We start from the raw sequence: 19,861 nt of genomic DNA, 5'->3' as shown, positions 1-19,861 counted from the left end.
GAGATCGGTCTATATGGCAGCTATATCCAAATTTGAACCGATGTGGGCCAAATTTAAGAAGAGTGTCGAAGGGCCTAATATAACTCATTGTCCCAAATTTCAACGAAATCGGACAGTAAAATGCGTCTTTTATGGGCCCAAATCCATAAATCGAGACACCGGTCTCTATCGCAGCTATATCCAAATCTGAACCGATCTGGGCAAAACTTAAGAAGAGTGTCAAGGGGCCTAACGCAACTCATTGTCCCAAATTTCAACGAAATCGGAGAGTAAATTTCGTCTTTTATGGGCTCAAAACCTTAAATCGAGAGATCGGTCTATATGGCAGCTATATCCAAATCTGAACCGATGTGGGCCAAATTCAAAAAGTATGACATGGGGCCCAACACAACTCACTGTTTCAAATTTCGGAGAAATCGGACAATAAATGCGCCTTTTATGCGCCCAAGACCTTAAATCGAGAGATCGGTCTATATGGCAGCAATATCCAAATCTTAACCGATCTGGGCCGAATTGCAGAAATATGTCAAGGGGCCTAACACAACTCACTGTTCCAAATTTCAGATAAATCGGACGATAAATGCGCCTTTTATGGGCCCAAAACCCTAAATCGAGAGATCGGTCTATATGGCAGCTACATCCAAATGTGAACCGATGTGGGCCAAATTGAAAAGGCTGAAATTTTGCAAGAAGTGTTTTGTTATGACTTTCAACAACTGTGGTAAGTGTGGTTCAAATCGGTCAATAACCTGATATAGCTGTCATATAAACCGATCTGGGGTCTTGACTTCTTCAGCCTCTATAGGGCGCAATTCTTATCCGATTTGGCTGAAACTTTGCATGAGGTGTTTTGTTATGACCTTAAACAACTGTGCTAAGTTTGGTTTAAATGGGTCAATAACCTGCTATAGCTGCCATATAAACCGATCTGGGGTCTTGACTTCTTCAGCCTCTATAGGGCGCAATTGTTGTCGGATGTGGCTGAAATTTTGCATGAGGTGTTTTGTTATCACTTTCAACAACTATGCTAAGTATGGTTCAAATCGGTGTATAACCTGATATAGCTGTCATATAAACCGGTCTGGGGTCTTGACTTCTTGACTCACTAGAGGGCGCAATTCTTATCCGATTTGCCCGAAATTTTGCATGAGGTGTTTTGGGATAACTTAAAACAACTGTGTTAAGTGTAGTTTAAATCGGTCTAAAACCTGATATAGCTGTCATATAAACCGATCTAGGGTCCTGACTTCTTCAGCCTCTATAGGGCGCAATTCTTATCCGATTTGGCCGAAATTTTGCATGAGGTGTTTTGCTATCACGTTCAACAACTATGCTAAGTATGGTTCAAATCGGTGTATAACCTGATATAGCTGTCATATAAACCGGTCTGGGGTCTTGACTTCTTGAGTCACTAGAGGGCGCAATTCTTTTCCGATTTGGCTGAAATTTTGTACAACAACTTCTCAAATGAACTTTAACATATATTTCAATTATGGTCTGAATCGGTTTATACCCTGATACAGCTTCCATATAAACCGATCTCCCTATTTTACTTCTTGAGCCCCTTAAGGGCTCAATTTTTATTCGAATTGGCTGAAATTTTACACAACGACTTCTACTATGGTCTCCAACATTCAGTTCAATTATGGTCCAAATCGAACGATAACTTGATATTATATTGGGTTGCCCAAAAAGTAATTGCGGATTTTTTAAAAGAAAGTAAATGCATTTTTAATAAAACTTAGAATGAACTTTAATCAAATATACTTTTTTTACACTTTTTTTCTAAAGCAAGCTAAAAGTAACAGCTGATAACTGACAGAAGAAAGAATGCAATTACAGAGTCACAAGCTGTGAAACAATTTGTCAACGCCGACTATATGAAAAATCCGCAATTACTTCTTGGGCAACCCAATAGCTTCAATGTCATAGCAATTCTTTCCTTTTATCATATGTTTGCCTAAGAAGAGATGCCGTGGAAAGAATTGACAAATGCTAACCATGGTGGAGGGTATATAAGATTCGGCCCAGCCGAACTTAGCACGCTTTTTACTTGTTGAACCTCTAGAGGGCGCAATTCTTATACTATGGGGTGTCCTTGCTATGACCTTCAATTTTCCTATTTTAACTTTTGCTTTGAAAGAGCAACTGTGCAAAGAGCTAGACAAAAGCTGCATTCGGTTTATGGTATATACTATGCGACCCTGTCGAACTTTCTACTCCTTCACTGGTTTGTATTTTATTTAAAATTTTTTTTTTTTCATTTCAAATCGTATTTCAAAAATTTTTAATTTGAATTATTTTTTCACTGGAATCCTTCATTAGTGTTATTGCCGCAGTCACAAATGGACTTTTTGCCACATGACTGTATGGAAATTTCCGACAAATGTCAGAGTTTCACAGTTTTAATCTCAAAGTCCTTGAATGTCATCACTTAACAAAATAGCATTCAAAACCAACCACCAAAATCATTGCAGGGCAGGGACATTGATATGAGCACAGCCACATGTTGGAGTTCACAAAACGCAACGAAACCCGCGATGCAAGCGCCTCATTTGTTCATGGCCCACAACGTTGTTGTGTGTGCTCTGCTTACTGTAGCCGTCGTTGTCTGCTGATAATGCATTTTGTCTAATTCTCGTGACGTTCGTTCGTTGCTTAGCTTGGCGTTGACAATTTTAAACTTTTATTATAAATATTTAATCTGTTAATTAGTGGCAGAATTTAGGGGGGGGTGGGGGGGAGTGGATGAGAATAAGTTGTGTAGAGTTTTTGGTTGTATTCTGTCTTCAGTTTTTTCATTTCATTTGCTGGCAGTTGGAGCTTAAAGCTTGTACCCCACAATCATTAAAAGTTCGGTTTTTTTGCTGTTGTTTTGTTGGCTGTGTTGTTTCCGCTGCTGGCAATGGTGGTTGTGTGGTGTTAAGACTTTTCTCTTAAACTATAAACGAAATGAAAATGTTTAGCAAAAGTGTTATTAATTACTTTTTTCGCTGTTGCTTCGCTTTGGGGGGCCGCATTTTTCCCAAGACAAATGAACAGGGATGCATGGGGAAAAACAAGCATTTGGCACCCTCTTCTCAACTGATGCTGCATTTTAATTTTGTTGCTTGTACAGAATAAGTCAAGCGTTTAATGCTCTATGTGGCGACGGAGGATTAGGGTAAATGTGTGCTTTATATAACCGAATTATTTTCGTATTGCGTGCTTATTAAAAATTAATTAACGTTTTTTTATTTTGTTTTTTCTTTGCAGGTATGTTAAAACTTTTATGTAAGTAAGTAGTATTTGAAGATTTTTTGAACTCCCCAAGCTCCAAACAACGAGCATACGTTTTCCGAAGCATTCATTGAGTGCTTTTTGTTTTCGTTTTACTCCTTAATAAGTAGAACAAGTTAAACGGCGTTAAGTTCGGCCGGGCCGAACTTTGGACACCCACCCCCCTCAGGTATATCTGTAAACAACCTGTCGTCAAAATCCGGTGAAAAATGCATACCTTATGCCCCATAGCAGCTTTATTGAGATATGCTCAGATTTTCCAAATCTGGACCGATCTGAGCCAAATTGAAGAAGGATGTCGAAGGACCTAACACAACTCACTGTGCCAAATTTTGCCAAAATCAGACAAGAAATGCGCATTTTATGGGCTCGAAACCTTAAATCGAGAGATCGGTCTATATGGCAGCTATAATCAAATTTAGACCGATCTGAGCCAAATTGAAGAAAAATGTCGATGAGCCTAACACAACTCACTCTTCAAATTTCGGCGACACTGGTGAATAATCGAGAGATCGGTCTATATGACAGCTATATCCAAATCTGGACCGATCTGGGTCAAATTAAAAAATGATGTCGAAGGGTCTAACACAACTCACTGTCCAAACTTTGGCAAAATCGGACAATTAATGCGCATTTTATGGGCCCCAAGCCTTAAATCGAGAGATCGGTCTATATGACAGCTATATCCAATTCTGCACCGATCTGAGCCAAATTGAATCGAGATGTCGAAGGGTCTAGCGCAAGTCACTCTCCGAAATTTGGCAAAATCGGGCAATTAATGCGCCTTTTATGGGTCCCAAGCCTTAAATCGAGAGATCGGTCTATATGACAGCTATTTTCAATTCTGGACCGATCTGAGCCATATTGGAGAAGTATGTCGAAGGGCCCAACACAACTCACTGTCCCAAATTTTGGCAAAATCGGGCAATTAATGCGCCTTTTATGGGTCCGAAGCCTTAAATCGAGAGATCGGTCTATATGACAGCTATTTTCAATTCTGGACCGATCTGAGCCATATTGGAGAAGTATGTCGAAGGGCCCAACACAACTCACTGTCCCAAATTTGGCGACATCGGACAATAAATGCGGCTTTTATGGACTCGAAACCTTAAATCGAGAGAACGGTTTATATGACAGCTATATCCAAATCTGGACCGATCTGGGCCATATTGGAGAAGTATGTCGAAGGGCCCAACACAACTCACTGTTCCAAATTTCGGCGAAATCGGACAATAAATGCGCCTTTTATGGGCCCCAAAACCTTAAATCGAGAGATCGGTCTATATGGCAGCTATATCCAAATTTGGATCGATCAGGGTCAAATTAAAAAAGGATGTCGAAGGGCCCAACGCAACTCACTCTTCCAAATTCGGCGAAATCGGACAATACATGCGCCTTTTATGGGATCAAGTCCTTAAATCGAGAGAACGGTTTATATGACAGCTATATCCAAATCTGGACCGATCTGGGCCATATTGGAGAAGTATGTCGAAGGGCCCAACACAACTCATTGTCCCAAATTTCGGCGACATCGGACAATACATGCGCCTTTTATGGGCCCCAAGCCTTAAATCGAGAGATCGGTCTATATGGCAGCTATATCCAAATCTGGACCGATCTAGGCCAAATTCAAGAAGGATGTCGAAGGACCCAACACGACTCACTCTTCTAAATTTCGGCGAAATCGGACAATACATGCGCCTTTTATGGATCAAGACCTTAAATCGAGAGATCGGTTTATATGACAGCTATATCCAAATCTGGACCGATGTGGGCCAAATTCAAGAAGGATGTCGAAGGGCCCAACACAACTCACTCTCCCAAATTTCGGCGAAATCGGACAATAAATGCGGCTTTTATGGACTCGAAACCTTAAATCGAGAGATCGGTCTATATGGCAGCTATATCCAATCTGGACCGATCTAGGCCAAATTCAAGAAGGATGTCGAAGGACCAACACAACTCACTGTTCCAAATTTCGGCGAAATCGGACAATAAATGCGCCTTTTATGGGCCCCAAAACCTTAAATCGAGAGATCGGTCTATATGGCAGCTATATCCAAATCTGGACCGATCTGGTCAAATTAAAAAAGGATGTCGAAGGGTCTAACACAACTCACTGTCCCAAACTTTGGCAAAATCGGACAATTAATGCGCATTTTATGGGCCCCAAGCCTTAAATCGAGAGATCGGTCTATATGACAGCTATATCCAATTCTGCACCGATCTGAGCCAAATTGAATCGAGATGTCGAAGGGTCTAGCGCAAGTCACTCTCCGAAATTTTGGCAAAATCGGGGCAATTAATGCGCCTTTTATGGGTCCGAAGCCTTAAATCGAGAGATCGGTCTATATGACAGCTATATTCAATTCTGCACCGATCTGAGCCAAATTGTATCGAGATGTCGAAGGGTCTAACACAAGTCACTCTCCGAAACTTTGGCTAAATCGGACAATTAATGCGCCTTTTATGGGTCCGAAGCCTTAAATCGAGAGATCGGTCTATATGACAGCTATTTTCAATTCTGGACCGATCTGAGCCATATTGGAGAAGTATGTCGAAGGGCCCAACACAACTCACTGTCCCAAATTTTGGCGACATCGGACAATAAATGCGGCTTTTATGGACTCGAAACCTTAAATCGAGAGATCGGTCTATATGGCAGCTATATCCAAATCTGGACCGATCTAGGCCAAATTCAAGAAGGATGTCGAAGGACCCAACACGACTCACTCTCCGAAATTTCGACAAAATCGGACAATAAATGCGCCTTTTATGGGCCCCAAAACCTTAAATCGAGAGATCGGTCTATATGGCAGCTATATCCAAATTTGGATCGATCAGGGTCAAATTAAAAAAGGATGTCGAAGGGCCCAACGCAACTCACTCTTCCAAATTTCGGCGAAATCGGACAATACATGCGCCTTTTATGGGATCAAGACCTTAAATCGAGAGAACGGTTTATATGACAGCTATATCCAAATCTGGACCGATCTGGGCCATATTGGAGAAGTATGTCGAAGGGCCCAACACAACTCATTGTCCAAATTTCGGCGACATCGGACAGTAAATGTGCCTTTTATGGGCCCCAAGCCTTAAATCGAGAGATCGGTCTATATGGCAGCTATATCCAAATTTGGATCGATCAGGGTCAAATTAAAAAAGGATGTCGAAGAGCCCAACACAACTCACTGTTCCAAATTTCGGCGAAATCGGACAATTAATGCGCCTTTTATGGGCCCCAAAACCTTAAATCGAGAGATCGGTCTATATGGCAGCTATATCCAAATCTGGACCGATCTGAGCCAAATTATACAAAAATGTCCAAGAGCCCAACACAACTGACTCTTCGAAATTTCGGCGAAATCGGAAAAAAACTGCGCCTTTTATGGCCCCAAAACCTTAAATCGAGAGATCGGTCTATATGGCAGCTGTATCCAAATCTGGCCCGATCTGAGCCAAATTGAAGAAGAATGTTGAAGGGCCTAACACAACTCCCTGTCCCAAACATCTGCAAAATCGGATAATAAATGTGGCTTTTATGGGCCTAAGACCCTAAATCGGCGGATCGGTCAATGTGGGGGGAATGTTCCATTTACAGAAAGCGCATAATACCTGGGTGTATTGCTGGACAGGAAATGGAACTTCAAATCCTACACTTTGGAACACTTTGGAAAAGGCGAGAAAGGCTACTCTGGCCCTATACACCTGCAAGAGAACCATTGGCAAAAGTTGGGTTTTGGCCCCCTTGCCATGCTTTGGGTATTTGCTGCAGTTGTCAGACCTATAATGCTGTATGGTGTTGTGGTCTTGTGGACGACACTTCAAAAGTCCATCTTCTGCTCAATACATAGCCGGATCCAAAAGATGGCTTGTTTAGGCATCACAACCGAGGACGACACCATCTGGACATTGGACATTGTGGACATCTGGACATTGTGGCTAAGCGAATTGCAGCGACCACTGTCGTGCGGATAAGGGAGCTTTCTCGTTGGTCATGCGGCAGCTACGGACACTGTGCTATCCTTGACGCAATGTCCGATGTTCCAGGCAGTGTGGATTACATCCTGCCTGATTTTAATCATATTAAGTATACTCTGGCGTTTTTAACAAAGGCCGTTTGGATGGGTTTTTGGTTGGGGCTTCCCCCAAGGTAATTTGACCCCAAATTTGTATACCAAATTTGTGTTTTTGGGTTAACATAAGGGGCATTTAATTTTGCTTGAATCGATGCACCCATATCCGAGATTTAACGGTATTGAAAATTGCGATATGGGGGAGGATAGGCCAGCGATTTAAAATGATTTCAGATGGTTGTAGCGCTGCGTAGTAGTCTTAAAATAGTGAATTATAAATGCATACAAAAATGTATTTATTAACCCATATCGTCGTTCCGCTCTGTATGGGGAATTACATTTTACCACAAGAAGTCATTGCACTATCTCAGCGCTGTCATGCAAATGTGTATAACAGCAAAAGGGGGTGAACAGTAGAGCAAAACCTGAAAAAGTTTTAGTGTTCTCAGGCCTTGTTTCTGGACTATGTGTACCGAACAAAATAGGATGGAGGTATACTAATCTAGTCATTCCGTTTGTAATACCTCGAAATGTTCGACTTAGACCCCATCTTATATATAAAAGTCAATTTGTGTTTGTTTGTTCCGTATAGACTCAAAAACGGCTGAAATGAAACCTTGAAATATTCACAGATTGTGCCGGTTGGTCTGGAAGGAAACATAGGTTATATAAATTTTTGCTATCGGAAGGGGGGAGGACCCTCCCCCTTAACCCAAAAGTACCGCCCAAAAATAAAAGTTGACCGATCGAGGCAATATGGGATTCAAATGAAAGGTATTCAAGAGTAGAGTACGAATTTCATAATAAAACTTGCGTCCAAGTACCTGGAGGGCCGCCCCAGCCCAAAAACCCCTTAAAATTGGTTTATTTGACGATCATGACAATATGAGACTCAAATGAAAGGTATTCGGGAGTAGATTACGAATATGGTCAGGAAGTAGGCTTTATAATTTTTTAGTATCGGGAGGGGGAGGACCCTCCCCCTTAACCCAAAAGTACCGCCCAAAAATAAAATTGGACCGATCGGGACAATATGGAATTCAAATGAAAGGTATTCAAGAGTACAGTACGAATTTCATAATTAAACTTGGGTCCAAGTACCTGGAGGGCCGCCCCAGCCCAAGAACCCTTTAAAATAGGTTTATTTGACTATCATGACAATATGGGACTCAAATGAAAGATATTCGGGAGTAGATTACGAATATGGTCAGGAAGTAGGCTTTATAATTTTTTAGTATCGGGAGGGGGAGGACCCTCCCCCTTACCCCAAAACTACCGCCCAAAAATAAAAGTTGACCGATCGAGGCAATATGGGATTCAAATGAAAGGTATTCAAGAGTGGAGTACGAATTTCATAATAAAATTTGCGTCCAAGTACCTGGAGGGCCGCCCCAGCCCAAAAACCCCTTAAAATTGGTTTATTTGACAATCATGACAATATGAGACTCAAATAAATGAAAGGTATTCGGGAGTAGATTACGAATATGGTCAGGAAGTAGGCTTTATAATTTTTTAGTATCGGGAGGGGGAGGACCCTCCCCCTTACCTCAAAAGTACCGCCCAAAAATAAAAGTGGACCGATCGGGACAATATGGGATTCAAATGAAAGGTATTCAAGAGTACAGTACGAATATAATCTTTTAATATCGGGAGGGGGGAGGACCCTCCCCCTTACCCCAAAAGTACCGCCCAAAAATAAAAGTGGACCAATAAGGATAATATGGGTATCAAATGAAAAGTATGCGGGAGTAGATAACGAATCTGGCATTCAAATTCTTAGTGAATTATAGGGGGTCACTCCACCCCCACAAAAACTCCCAAAATCGGCATATTAGCCAATCACAGATATATGGGACGCGGTTTGTTTGTTCCGTATAGACTGAACAACGGAAGAACTGATTTTCCCGAAATTTTGGCATATGGTGTAGGGTTGGTCTGGAGGGAAATATAGGCTATATAATTTTTTCGATATCAGAAGGGGGACGTACCCTCCCCCTTATGGCAAAAGCACAACCCATTCCGATATGGGGCTCAAATAAAAGGTATTCGGGAGTAGATTTCGAATCTGGCATACAAAATTAAATCGAAATATAGGAGGTCACGTCTCCCCTCAAAAATCCATTATGACTATATGATACTTGGCTGAACAGCCCCAAAACACCCTCCAAACGGTTCATATTTACTGGCCATGGCAATATGGGGCTCAAATTAAAGGCATTTGGAAGTGCAGCACGAATTTGATATTCATATTTGAGTTGAAATATCTGAGGTGCCATCTCTCCCCTAAAAAACATTTCTAATTACCCTAATTTTTAAAAACACCAGGAACCAAGCAAGGACAAACTTCTCACCCATCAAAGAGTGCTTTCCGACTCAAGTTTAAACTCAATGATAAGGGACCATTTTTTATAGCCGAGTCCGAACGCAAGATGGGAAAACTGGATGGAAGGGAATAGGTTTCCGATCGGTTGGCACTGCAGCCAACGGCATAGTCTTGGACTGACGGAACGCTAGTATTGCCATCAGGAAGATCATGTCTCAGGGATGGATCACACCTATGGGACAGAGTTGGACTGGGGGACTACGTGGAGAACCATGGAGAGAGACTACATGGAGAGAGATCTGTTTAAGACTGCCCGGACCATAATACGGTCCTGCAGAAGGAGATCCGGGCCATCATGGAATGCTTGAGGTGGTAAGGTACTAACTCGAGAACGTCGAGTGTGAACATCTTTACGGACAGTAAAATGGCCAGAAGGGCAATAAAAACCAGGAAGCTAAGGTCACGAACAGTCTTGGAGATTAGCGCCTTCTCTGTGGATGGCATAATCCGCCATAATTGGACCAAATAGGCAGGTTAGAAACAAGGCCACCTCTCGAGAGACGAAGATTACTCTATACAAGACACTGATACTACCCGTGCTGTTATATGGTTCTGAGGCATGGGTACTTGTTAAAGCATATGAGGCAGTACTTGGAGTGTTTGAGAGAAAGATTCTTGGTAAATTATATGGAGCAGTTTGCGAGAGAATATAGGCGTCGTGTGAACCACGAGCTGTATGAGCTGTATGACGACGATAGCAAAATAGAACGGCTGCGTTGGCTAGGTTATGCTGTCAGAATGGACAAAGAAGCTCCAGCAAAGAAGTCTTTTGAAGGCAAACACTGTGGTACACGCAAACCGGGAAGACCAAAAGTCCGTTGAAAAGATCAAGCGGTGGGAGACACCTCGAAACTTGAGTGTCAAAGGTTTTAGAATGAGCGCAGAAGATCGAGGCGCTTGGAACGCCAATCTACGTTCGACTAGTGGAACAAATATTCTGTCATAGCCAATTAAAGCAAAGTTAAGTCAAAGTTGATTTTTGAGAATCGGGGGTCCTGTGTCCGGTGGCCCAGTTTTGGTATAGAGTGTAGTAAGCATTGGGAGTTAAACACTTTTGCATTTTAGCCATGTATATAAAAAAAATATTTCTTTGTTTTTTTTTTTTTTGTGACAAAGCCCGCATTATTGCTGCAATGGGCTTTATGGGCTTTCTTAAATCCTTCTCAGTCTAGACTTTTCCACCATTGTTAATACAGTGCTAATTTAGCAATGTCTAGAATCTTGCTACTCCTTTATATCATCTATGGCCTAACGCAATGCCAAGGCGAGACCCAGCAACTTTGGTTTGTTCACAGCTATAAGAACCACTATTTTATAGAGTATATTGGGCATCGTTCGCTATATGACCACAGTGAAGCTAATGAGCTGTGCGCTCAATTGGGTATGTCTTTTAAGCCTGTCAATTGGCCTATAGTGCGATTACAGCCAGGTGAGATTTGATAAGGATTAAGAACAGTAACAGGGACACTCACACAGGTGCAAACACATTTCCGAACCCGTGTACTTATATCCTTGTGATATTTAATGGTGCACCTGTGTGCGCGTGTGCTAACCCCTAGGAGTTACAGATCTCTCTCCCATCGATGAAGTTTCCATCATTTATCAATTTTTATCTTCAGTTTTCATAGGACCGGAACGCTTGGAACACTATGGAGTTTTCGAACAACGGAACAACAGAGAAAAAAAGAGAGCTTTCATGTGTAATGCAATGTTAATTGGAGTTATAATGGTTTTCAGAAATGGCTCTTCAATACACTTGGATATATCCAAAAATTTGCTGCCCGATATCTGCTATCCTCAGTTTGAGTCCCCTGGAGGGTTTTATGAGACAAATCAAATATCTCATTGTTTATTGTTTCGTAAGAAATTACAAACTCCAAATGGGGGCTACTTTTAGATGCTCCTTCTAGTTTTTCATCACAACCGAAGATGTAATTCAGAGTTTAGATGAAATTCGAAAATTTGCAATTAAACTTTATATGCAAAATAAAAAGTAAAAGAGTGCTCTACGAATCTTATATACCCCCTACCATGGATTGCATTTGTCAAGTTCTTTGCCTGGAATCTCTTCATAGGCAAACAAAGCATAACGGTTTGTATGGTAGCTATATCTGGTTATGGATTCCCATTAAGGAATGGAATAGCTATGGGCAAATTTGCAGTTTCAGATAGCTGCATGGTCTAGCTAAGACCTTAAAAGACAAGAATTCTCCACTCCACGTACACTTTTTCTACGTTTAGCTGATCTCATATCAAACATAACCTAATTAAGGCATACTTTGTCACACCAACTCTTGAATTTGACTTTTAATGGGGAATGTTGAAATGTTTGCACACACACACACAAACACACATACACACACATACACACCCATACACACCCACCCATACACACACGCCCATACACACACACACTATGGCAGCCCCAATACTCATATATGCCATCTGATTTCCCTTAGTGTTCAAACTTTTGCTATGACATTTTAACGAAGCTCATATTCTCATCATTAGCAAGCTGCAGTTGATTGAATAGTAAAATCTTTGTTCTCTTGAGTTCACACACATTAACGCTCGAATGGATATCAATTAGAAGGGGAAATCTTCCTCAATCTTCTTATAGCCACTACCCATGAATGGGGGTATCTTTATTTTGTTGCAAGCAGCGGACCAGGCCCGGGCTCCGCTGCGCCTTCTTTAACTCTCTAACATCTTTTTGGGGTGGGGACACTTTGCCCTGAATGTGGATATCGATTTTGTACCATTGTAGCCTATGACACTGAACGCGTTCGAATCCTGGCAAGAACATCGGACAAAGCTGTGTTTCTCCCCTCTTAATGTGGGCGACATTAGCGCGGTACGATGTCACGTATGGTCATTTAAAAAATTTTCCCCAAAGAGGTGTCCCACTGTGGGACGCCGTCCGGACTCGGCTGAAAAAAAAGGCCCTTATCATTGAGTTTAAACTTGAATCGGAAAAGCACTCATTGATGTGTGAGAAGTTTGCCCTTGCTCGCTTCCTGGTGGTCATGTTCTACCTTAGGGTAATGAGAAGTGTTTTTTAGGGGAAGGGATGGCACCTCAGACAATTCGACGCAAATATGGATATCAAATTCGTGCTGCACTTCCAAATCCCTTTAATTTGAGCCCCATATTGCCATGGCCGGAAAATATGAAACGTTTGGAGGGTGTTTAGGGACTTGGGGCGGCCACCGGCACCTTCCTAATACTGGCGGCATTTGCAAGGTACAATGCCATGCATGGTTATTTAAAAAAATTTCCCCAAAGAGATGTCGCACTGCGGGACGCCGTTTGGACTGGGCTGTAAAAAAGTCCCTTATCATTGAGTTTAAAGACTGAATCGAAAAGCACTCATTGATGTGTGAGAAGTTTGCTCTTTCTCGCTTCCTGGTGGTCATGTTCTACCTTAGGGTAATGAGAAGTGCTTTTTTGGGGAAGGGATGGCACCTCAGACAATTCGACTCAAATATGGATATCAAATTCGTGCTGCGCTTCCAAATCCCTCTAATTTGAGGCCCATATTGCCATGGCCGGAAAATATGAAACGTTTGGAGGGTGTTTTGGGGCTTGGGGCGGCCATCGGCACTTTGCACTGAAAAAAGATATCGCATTCATTCTGGGTACTTGGACCCAACTTTTAATATCATATTCGTATTCTACTCCCCAATACCTTTCATTTGATACCTATATTGTCCCGATCGGTCGACTTTTGATTTTGTGTTGTGTTTTTGGCATAAGGGGGAGCGTCCGCCCCCCTTCCGATATTAAAAAATTATATAACCTATGTTTCCTTCCAGACCTACCTACACAATAAGCGAAAATTTCGAAAAAATCGGTTCTGCCGTTTTTCACTCCATACGGAACAAACAAATCGAGTCCCACATATCGGCGATTCGCTAATGTTTCCATTTTGGGGCGTTTTTATGAGGGTCGGGTGGGGCTTCTACACTTCGACAAGAATTTGTATGCCAGATTCGTTATCTACTCCTGCATACTTTTCATTTGATACCCATATTGTCGTTATCGGTCCACTTTAGATTTTGAGTGGTGTTTTTGGGGTACCGCTGGAGGGTCCATCCCCTTCCGTTATCAATAAACTATGAAGGCTATTCCTACTTCCTGACCATATTCGTAATATACTCCCGAATACCTTTCATTTGAGTCCCATATTGTCATGAGCGTTAAATAAACCAATTTTAAGGGGTTTTGGGGTTGGGGCGGCCCTCCAGGTACTTGGGCCCAAGTTTTATTATGAAATTCGTAATCTACTCTTGAATACCTTTCATTTGAATCCCATATTGTCCCGATCGGTTGACTTTTATTTTTGAGCGGTACTTTTGGGGTAAGGGGGAGGGTCCTCCCCCCTCCAGATACTAAAAAATAATAAAGCATTTTTCTTCTTCCTGACCATATTCGTAATCTACTCCCGAATACCTTTCATTTGAGTCCCATATTGTCATGAGCGTTAAATAAACCAATTTTAAGGGGTTTTGGGGTTGGGGCGGCCCTCCAGGTACTTGGGCCCAAGTTTTATTATGAAATTCGTAATCTACTCTTGAATACCTTTCATTTGAATCCCATATTGTCCCGATCGGTTGACTTTTATTTTTGAGCGGTACTTTTGGGGTAAGGGGAAGGGTCCTCCCCCCTCCCGATACTAAAAAATAATAAAGCATTTTTCTTCTTTCTGACCATATTCGTAATCTACTCCCGAATGCCTTTCATTTGAGTTCCATATTGTCATGATTGTCAAATAAACCTCCTCCCCCCTCCTGATACCAAAAATTTTATAGCCTACTAGCTGACCCGGGCCCGCTCCGCTGGGAGTTCTTTTACTTTATATGGAATAAAAGTTTCCTTGTGAAGGGTTGATGTTCTAAATACATGGTCCTGCATATGCATATCAAATTCGTATTCTACTCCCAAATACCTTTATTTGAGCCGCATATTGCGATGGTTACTAAAAAATTGCTGTATGTGGGATATTTTGGGAAAGGGGTAGACCCCCAGAAAATTAGTCCCAAAAATGGGTATCAATTCTTGCTCTACCCCCCCAAATACCTTTCATTTCAGATCCACATTCACCGATTTAGGGGTGTTTTGGGGATTGGGGTAGTCCCCCAAACACTAAGCCCGTATAATGTATCAGCAATAACGTGCTCTATTCTCATATATGTATTTATCATTTATCTGAACTCCATATTGCCATTGGCCTCAAAATTGGATATCAAATTCGTTTTCTAATCTCATTTAAAATCCTTATTGCAAAAGACTGTAGATTTGTCGGGTTTAGGGTATTGGCCCTTAAAACCATGAATATTTAGTTCCACTCTCTTTAAGACCCAAATTGTCTTGGTGAGCAAAAACGTACTCTTTGGGGCTTTTTATGGTGATGGGACGTCCCCTAGACAGTTGATCACTAATTGTTATATCAGATACATGGTCTGCTTCCAAATACCTATCATTTGAGCCCCATATTCCATGGTCGGCAAATATGACCGGCTTGGGGGGTATTTTTGGGAATGGGCGGCCTCTCAGTGAGCTGGGCTTGAGAATATATATCGGATTTGTGTTCAACTCTAAGCACCCATTTATTTAAGCCTCACATTGCTATAGCCAGCAAATACTTCCTATTTGGGGTGATGTTGTGGAGGTGGGGTGGGCCCATACACACTTTTCCCGAATATTGATTTCAGTTTCGTGCTTTACTCCCAAAGACCTTTCATTTGAGCCCCATATTGCTATGGTCGTAAATTTGTCCCCTTTTGGGGGAGGTTTTTGGTGGGGGGCCGCCCCCCCCCCCCCCCCACACACTTGGTCCCAAATAGCTGTTATTTAAGCTCCATATTGCCATGGTCAGTAAATAAGTCCTGTTTGGGGGGTGTTTTGGGGAAAGGGTGGACTCCCAGAAAATTGGTCCCACATTTGGTTATCAGATTCGTATTCTACTCGCAAATTCCTTTCATTTGAGTCCCATATTGCCATGGTCGGTAAATATGTCCGATTTAGGGGTGTTTTGGGGGTTGGGGTGGTCCCCCTTACATTTGGTCTGACAATTGGATGTCAGATACGTTTTCCTATCCTAATTACCTTTCATTTGAGTCCCATATTGTTGTGATTGGTCTCAATATATGTTTGGTAGGTTTTGGGGGTGGGGCGGCCCCCCTAGGCGGCCCCATCCGAAATTTGTATACCATGATTTTTTATTTTTAGGTTACTATATTAGAGCATAAAAATTTTGCTTAAATCGCGCCACCCATCTCCGAGATCTGGCCTTTCTGAAAATTAGTATAAGGGGGAGGGTCCGCTCCCCCTTCAGATATCAAAAAATTTAGTACCCTATTTTCACCACGGGGATCATTATGCACTATCTATGAAAATTTCAAGAAAATCAGTTCAGCCGTTTCGGAGTCTATAAGGAACACACAAACAAACAAACACAAATTGATTTTTTTATATGAGTTTTGGGTCTTAGACGAATATTTCGAGGTGTTACAAGCGGCATGACCTGATTAGTATACCCCCATCGTATGGTGGTGCTTATTAAAAAGGCTACGATATTTCAAGAATAAAATTTTTTTTTGGTTTTAAGGCAAATTCAACTTTAATTAACAAAAAAAAAAAAAAACCTTAAACTCAACAAAATCTCAATTTTCAGTTCAAGCTTATTCTACTGCCATGATTTGAACAATCAAAATTTCATAAAATTTTTCCCAGTCATAAAGAAATGAAAACTCCTGTTATTGTTATAATTTAATGCAGCTTTAGCAGTAATGAAAGCAACTCAGACAAGTCAATGAAGTGAAAGTTCAAAGAACTCAAAGTTTATGAATTTGGCCAATGTGGCCAACATGTGGCCCCCTGAGACCCAGCTGAACAATGATATATTAAAAATTTACAATAAAACTTTGTTGTATTTTTGGTTTGTCCCCAATCGCCCAACTCCATTCCGGGCAAAAGCTTATTAGTCTCCTTGTTGTAATGAAATAAATTAGCCCGAGAGAAGCTAAGAGGCCACATTAAATGTAACAGTAACAGGGCCACGAAAAAACAAATTGCGTGACTTGTTGGTTTTTATTTTTGTGTCAAATAAGTCTAGACTCTAGACCATACAAAATTTCCATAGCCAAAACAGCAGGAAATTTTGTGTCACACAATGTTGCTTTCATTAACAAGTATTGGAGTAAATCACAAGAACATCAACACACGTTTTGGGTTACATTGACTTCATATGGGCCATGTAATGGCCAAACTTTAGTGGCAACAATTCCTTTCATAATTGAACTCGCTCTCTCTCCGCTATCACTTTGCCATGAAGCCTGCCTATACTGCACTCTGTCACGTCGGCCATGCTAATGATGTCTATTCATGATGAACTCTTCTCCCACATATCCCCGGCATTCAATATGAGTTTTGCATATTCCATATTTTTGATAAATTCAATGGAAATAACGGTGATAAACGCTGTTCATGGTGGTGGACTTTGATTATTTTGGTGGTGGACTTTGATTATTTTGGTGGTGGACTTTGATTATTATGGTGGTGGACTTTGATTATTTTTTTGAATGGAATATACTAACGGAAAGTAACTGGGTGCTAGAGCTCACAACAAGCCGATTACTGGCTTAGGTGTATGTCCATAGTGACATGGGGCGGATTAATATCTGCACCCTCTCTTCAACCTAACCTAACCTAACTGGGTGTTTAGCCAGACAATGCAACTCTTGTCCTCCTCTACACCTACAACATGGCCCATTTCCAAACGTTGGGGGTGAATGCAATCTACTGCACTTGTTAGACTTACATAATTATTATATATGGTGTTATTATCTGGTGGACACGGAATAACTATGAGCACCACACAGGCTGGACTTGTGTGGTGTCCATCGTTATCACGGAAAGCTTAGCCGAAAGCTACCGGGCGCGTCCACAGGCTGCGGATGTTGGAAAGCTCCATGTTTATGCGGAGTAGCTGCAAATGTGGCCGCGGGCAGTCAGCGATTTTGGAGAGGAGAGTCTCAGTGAGGAGTCAGGTGGCACTGGCTCTTAATTAAATACTGAGTGCTAATGATACTCGAGATGACAAGGCGAGTTATTGGCGCCTTCATATAACCAATGGCCAACATCAGCGTCCGATCCCAGGTTAGGGGCGGCTAGAGGCGAGCGCCGCATCTTGGAGCAAGCGGCTCGCCACAACGAGGGTTACATGTGCAATCCCTCAAAACCCATGCGGTTGGGGGGCTGGGCCAGTAAACCGCCCCCGGAAAATTATGGGAATCAAAGAAATAGAAAACAAGTAAAAGCGTGCTAAGTTCGGCCGGGTCGAATCTTATATACCCTGTGCAAATTGTCAGCCAATTCGAATAAGAATTGCGCCCTCTAGAGGCTCAAGAAATCAAGTCCCCAGATCGGTTTATATGACAACTATATTAGGTTATGGACCAATTTGAACCATACGTGACACAGTTGATAAGAACCGCGCCCTCTAGAGGTTCAGGAAGTCAAAACCCAAGATCGGTTTATATGGCAGCTATATCAAGTGATAGACCGATTTGAACCATACTTGTCAGAGTTGTTGGATATCATAACAAAACACGTCGTGCAAAATTTCATTCCAATCGGGTAAGAACTGCGCCCTCTAGAGGCTCAGGAAGTCAAGACCCAAGATCGGTTTGTATGGCAGCTATATCAGGTTATTGACCGATTTGAACCATACTGGATACAGTTGTTGGAAGTCATAGCAAAACACGTCGTGCAAAATTTCACTCCAATCGGGTAAGAACTGCGCCCTCTAGAGGCTCAAGAAGTCAAGACCCAAGATCGGTTTGTATGGCAGCTATATCAGGTTATGAACCGATTTGAGCCATACTTGGCGGAGCTGTTGAAAGTCATAGCGAAACACGTCGTGCAAAATTTCATTCCCATCGGGTGAGAACCGCGCCCTCTAGAGGCTCAAGAAGTCAAGACCCAAGATCGGTTTGTATGGCAGCTATATCAAGTGATAGACCGATTTGAACCATACTTGTCAGAGTTGTTGGATATCATAACAAAACACGTCGTGCAAAATTTCATTCCAATCGGGTAAGAACTGCGCCCTCTTGAGGCTCAAGAAGTCAAGACCCAAGATCGGTTTGTATGGCAGCTATATCAGGTTATTGACCGATTTGACCCATACTTGATACAGTTGTTGGAAGTCATAGCAAAACACGTCGTGCAAAATTTCATTCCAATCGGGTAAGAACTGCGCCCTCTAGAGGCTCAAGAAGTCAAGACCCAAGATCGGTTTGTATGGCAGCTATATCAGGTTATGAACCGATTTGAGCCATACTTGGCGGAGCTGTTGAAAGTCATAGCGAAACACGTCGTGCAAAATTTCATTCCCATCGGGTGAGAACCGCGCCCTCTAGAGGCTCAAGAAGTCAAGACCCAAGATCGGTTTGTATGGCAGCTATATCAGGTTATGCACCGATTTGAACCATACTTGGCAGAGTTGTTGGATATTATAAGAAAACACGTCGTGCAAAATTTCATTGCAATCGGATAAGAATTGCGCCCTCTAGAGGCTCAAGAAGTCAAAACTCAAGATCGGTTTATATGGCAGCTATATCAAGTGATAGACCGATTTAAACCATACTTGGCAGAGTTGTTGGATATCGTAAGAAAACACGTCATGCAAAATTTTATTCCAATCGGATAAGAATTGCGTCCTCTGGAGGCTCTAGAAGTCAAGACCCAATATCGGTTTGTATGGCAGCTATATCAAATAATGGACCGATATAGCCCATTTACAATACCAACCGACCTACTCTAACAAAAAGTATTTCTGCAAAATTTCAAGCAGCTAGCTTTACTCCTTCGAAAGTTAGCGTGCTTTCGACAGACAGACGGACGGACGGACATGGCTAGATCGGCCCAAAAAGTCCTAACCCGAGATCGGTTTATATAGGGGCTATATTAAGTTATGAACCGATTTTAGCCATACTTGGCACAGTTGTTGGTGGTCAAACCAAGACACTTCATGCAAAATTTTAGCCAAACCGGATCATAATTGCGCCCTCTAGTGGCTTAAGAAGTCAAGATTCGAGATCGGCTTATATGGGAGCTA

General features: G+C 41.9%; 2 protein-coding genes and 1 pseudogene across 3 annotated transcripts in view; all 3 read left to right on the top strand.

Annotated features, from left to right (window-relative positions):
* The window catches only part of LOC106095085 (homeobox protein prospero-like), a 76,306-nt pseudogene extending 73,029 nt beyond the window's left edge, over positions 1–3,277 (top strand).
* LOC106094000 (BAI1-associated protein 3) overlaps positions 1–19,861 on the top strand; it is a 420,062-nt gene that overhangs the window by 98,165 nt on the left and 302,036 nt on the right. The gene's annotated exons all lie outside the window — the stretch shown is intronic.
* Positions 10,912–11,756, top strand: LOC131994253 (uncharacterized). The gene is made up of 2 exons (XM_059360900.1): positions 10,912–11,167; positions 11,358–11,756. Exons 1-2 carry the CDS (start codon positions 10,948–10,950, stop codon positions 11,633–11,635), a joined length of 498 nt encoding a protein of 165 aa, XP_059216883.1. The 5' UTR covers positions 10,912–10,947; the 3' UTR covers positions 11,636–11,756.

Source organism: Stomoxys calcitrans, chromosome 1 (assembly GCF_963082655.1).
Source record: "Stomoxys calcitrans chromosome 1, idStoCalc2.1, whole genome shotgun sequence".
NCBI classification, from domain to species: domain Eukaryota; kingdom Metazoa; phylum Arthropoda; class Insecta; order Diptera; family Muscidae; genus Stomoxys; species Stomoxys calcitrans.
The sequence above is the reverse complement of the archived record's forward strand: the minus strand, read 5'-3'. Positions and strand labels throughout refer to the sequence as shown.

Bases quoted from the DNA above. Each gene is read 5' to 3' on its own strand.
- LOC131994253 (XM_059360900.1), top strand. From the start codon at position 10,948: ATGTCTAGAATCTTGCTACTCCTTTATATCATCTATGGCCTAACGCAA. The intron at 11,168-11,357 runs GTGAGATTTGAT...TTTTATCTTCAG, and splicing joins TATAGTGCGATTACAGCCAG to TTTTCATAGGACCGGAACGC.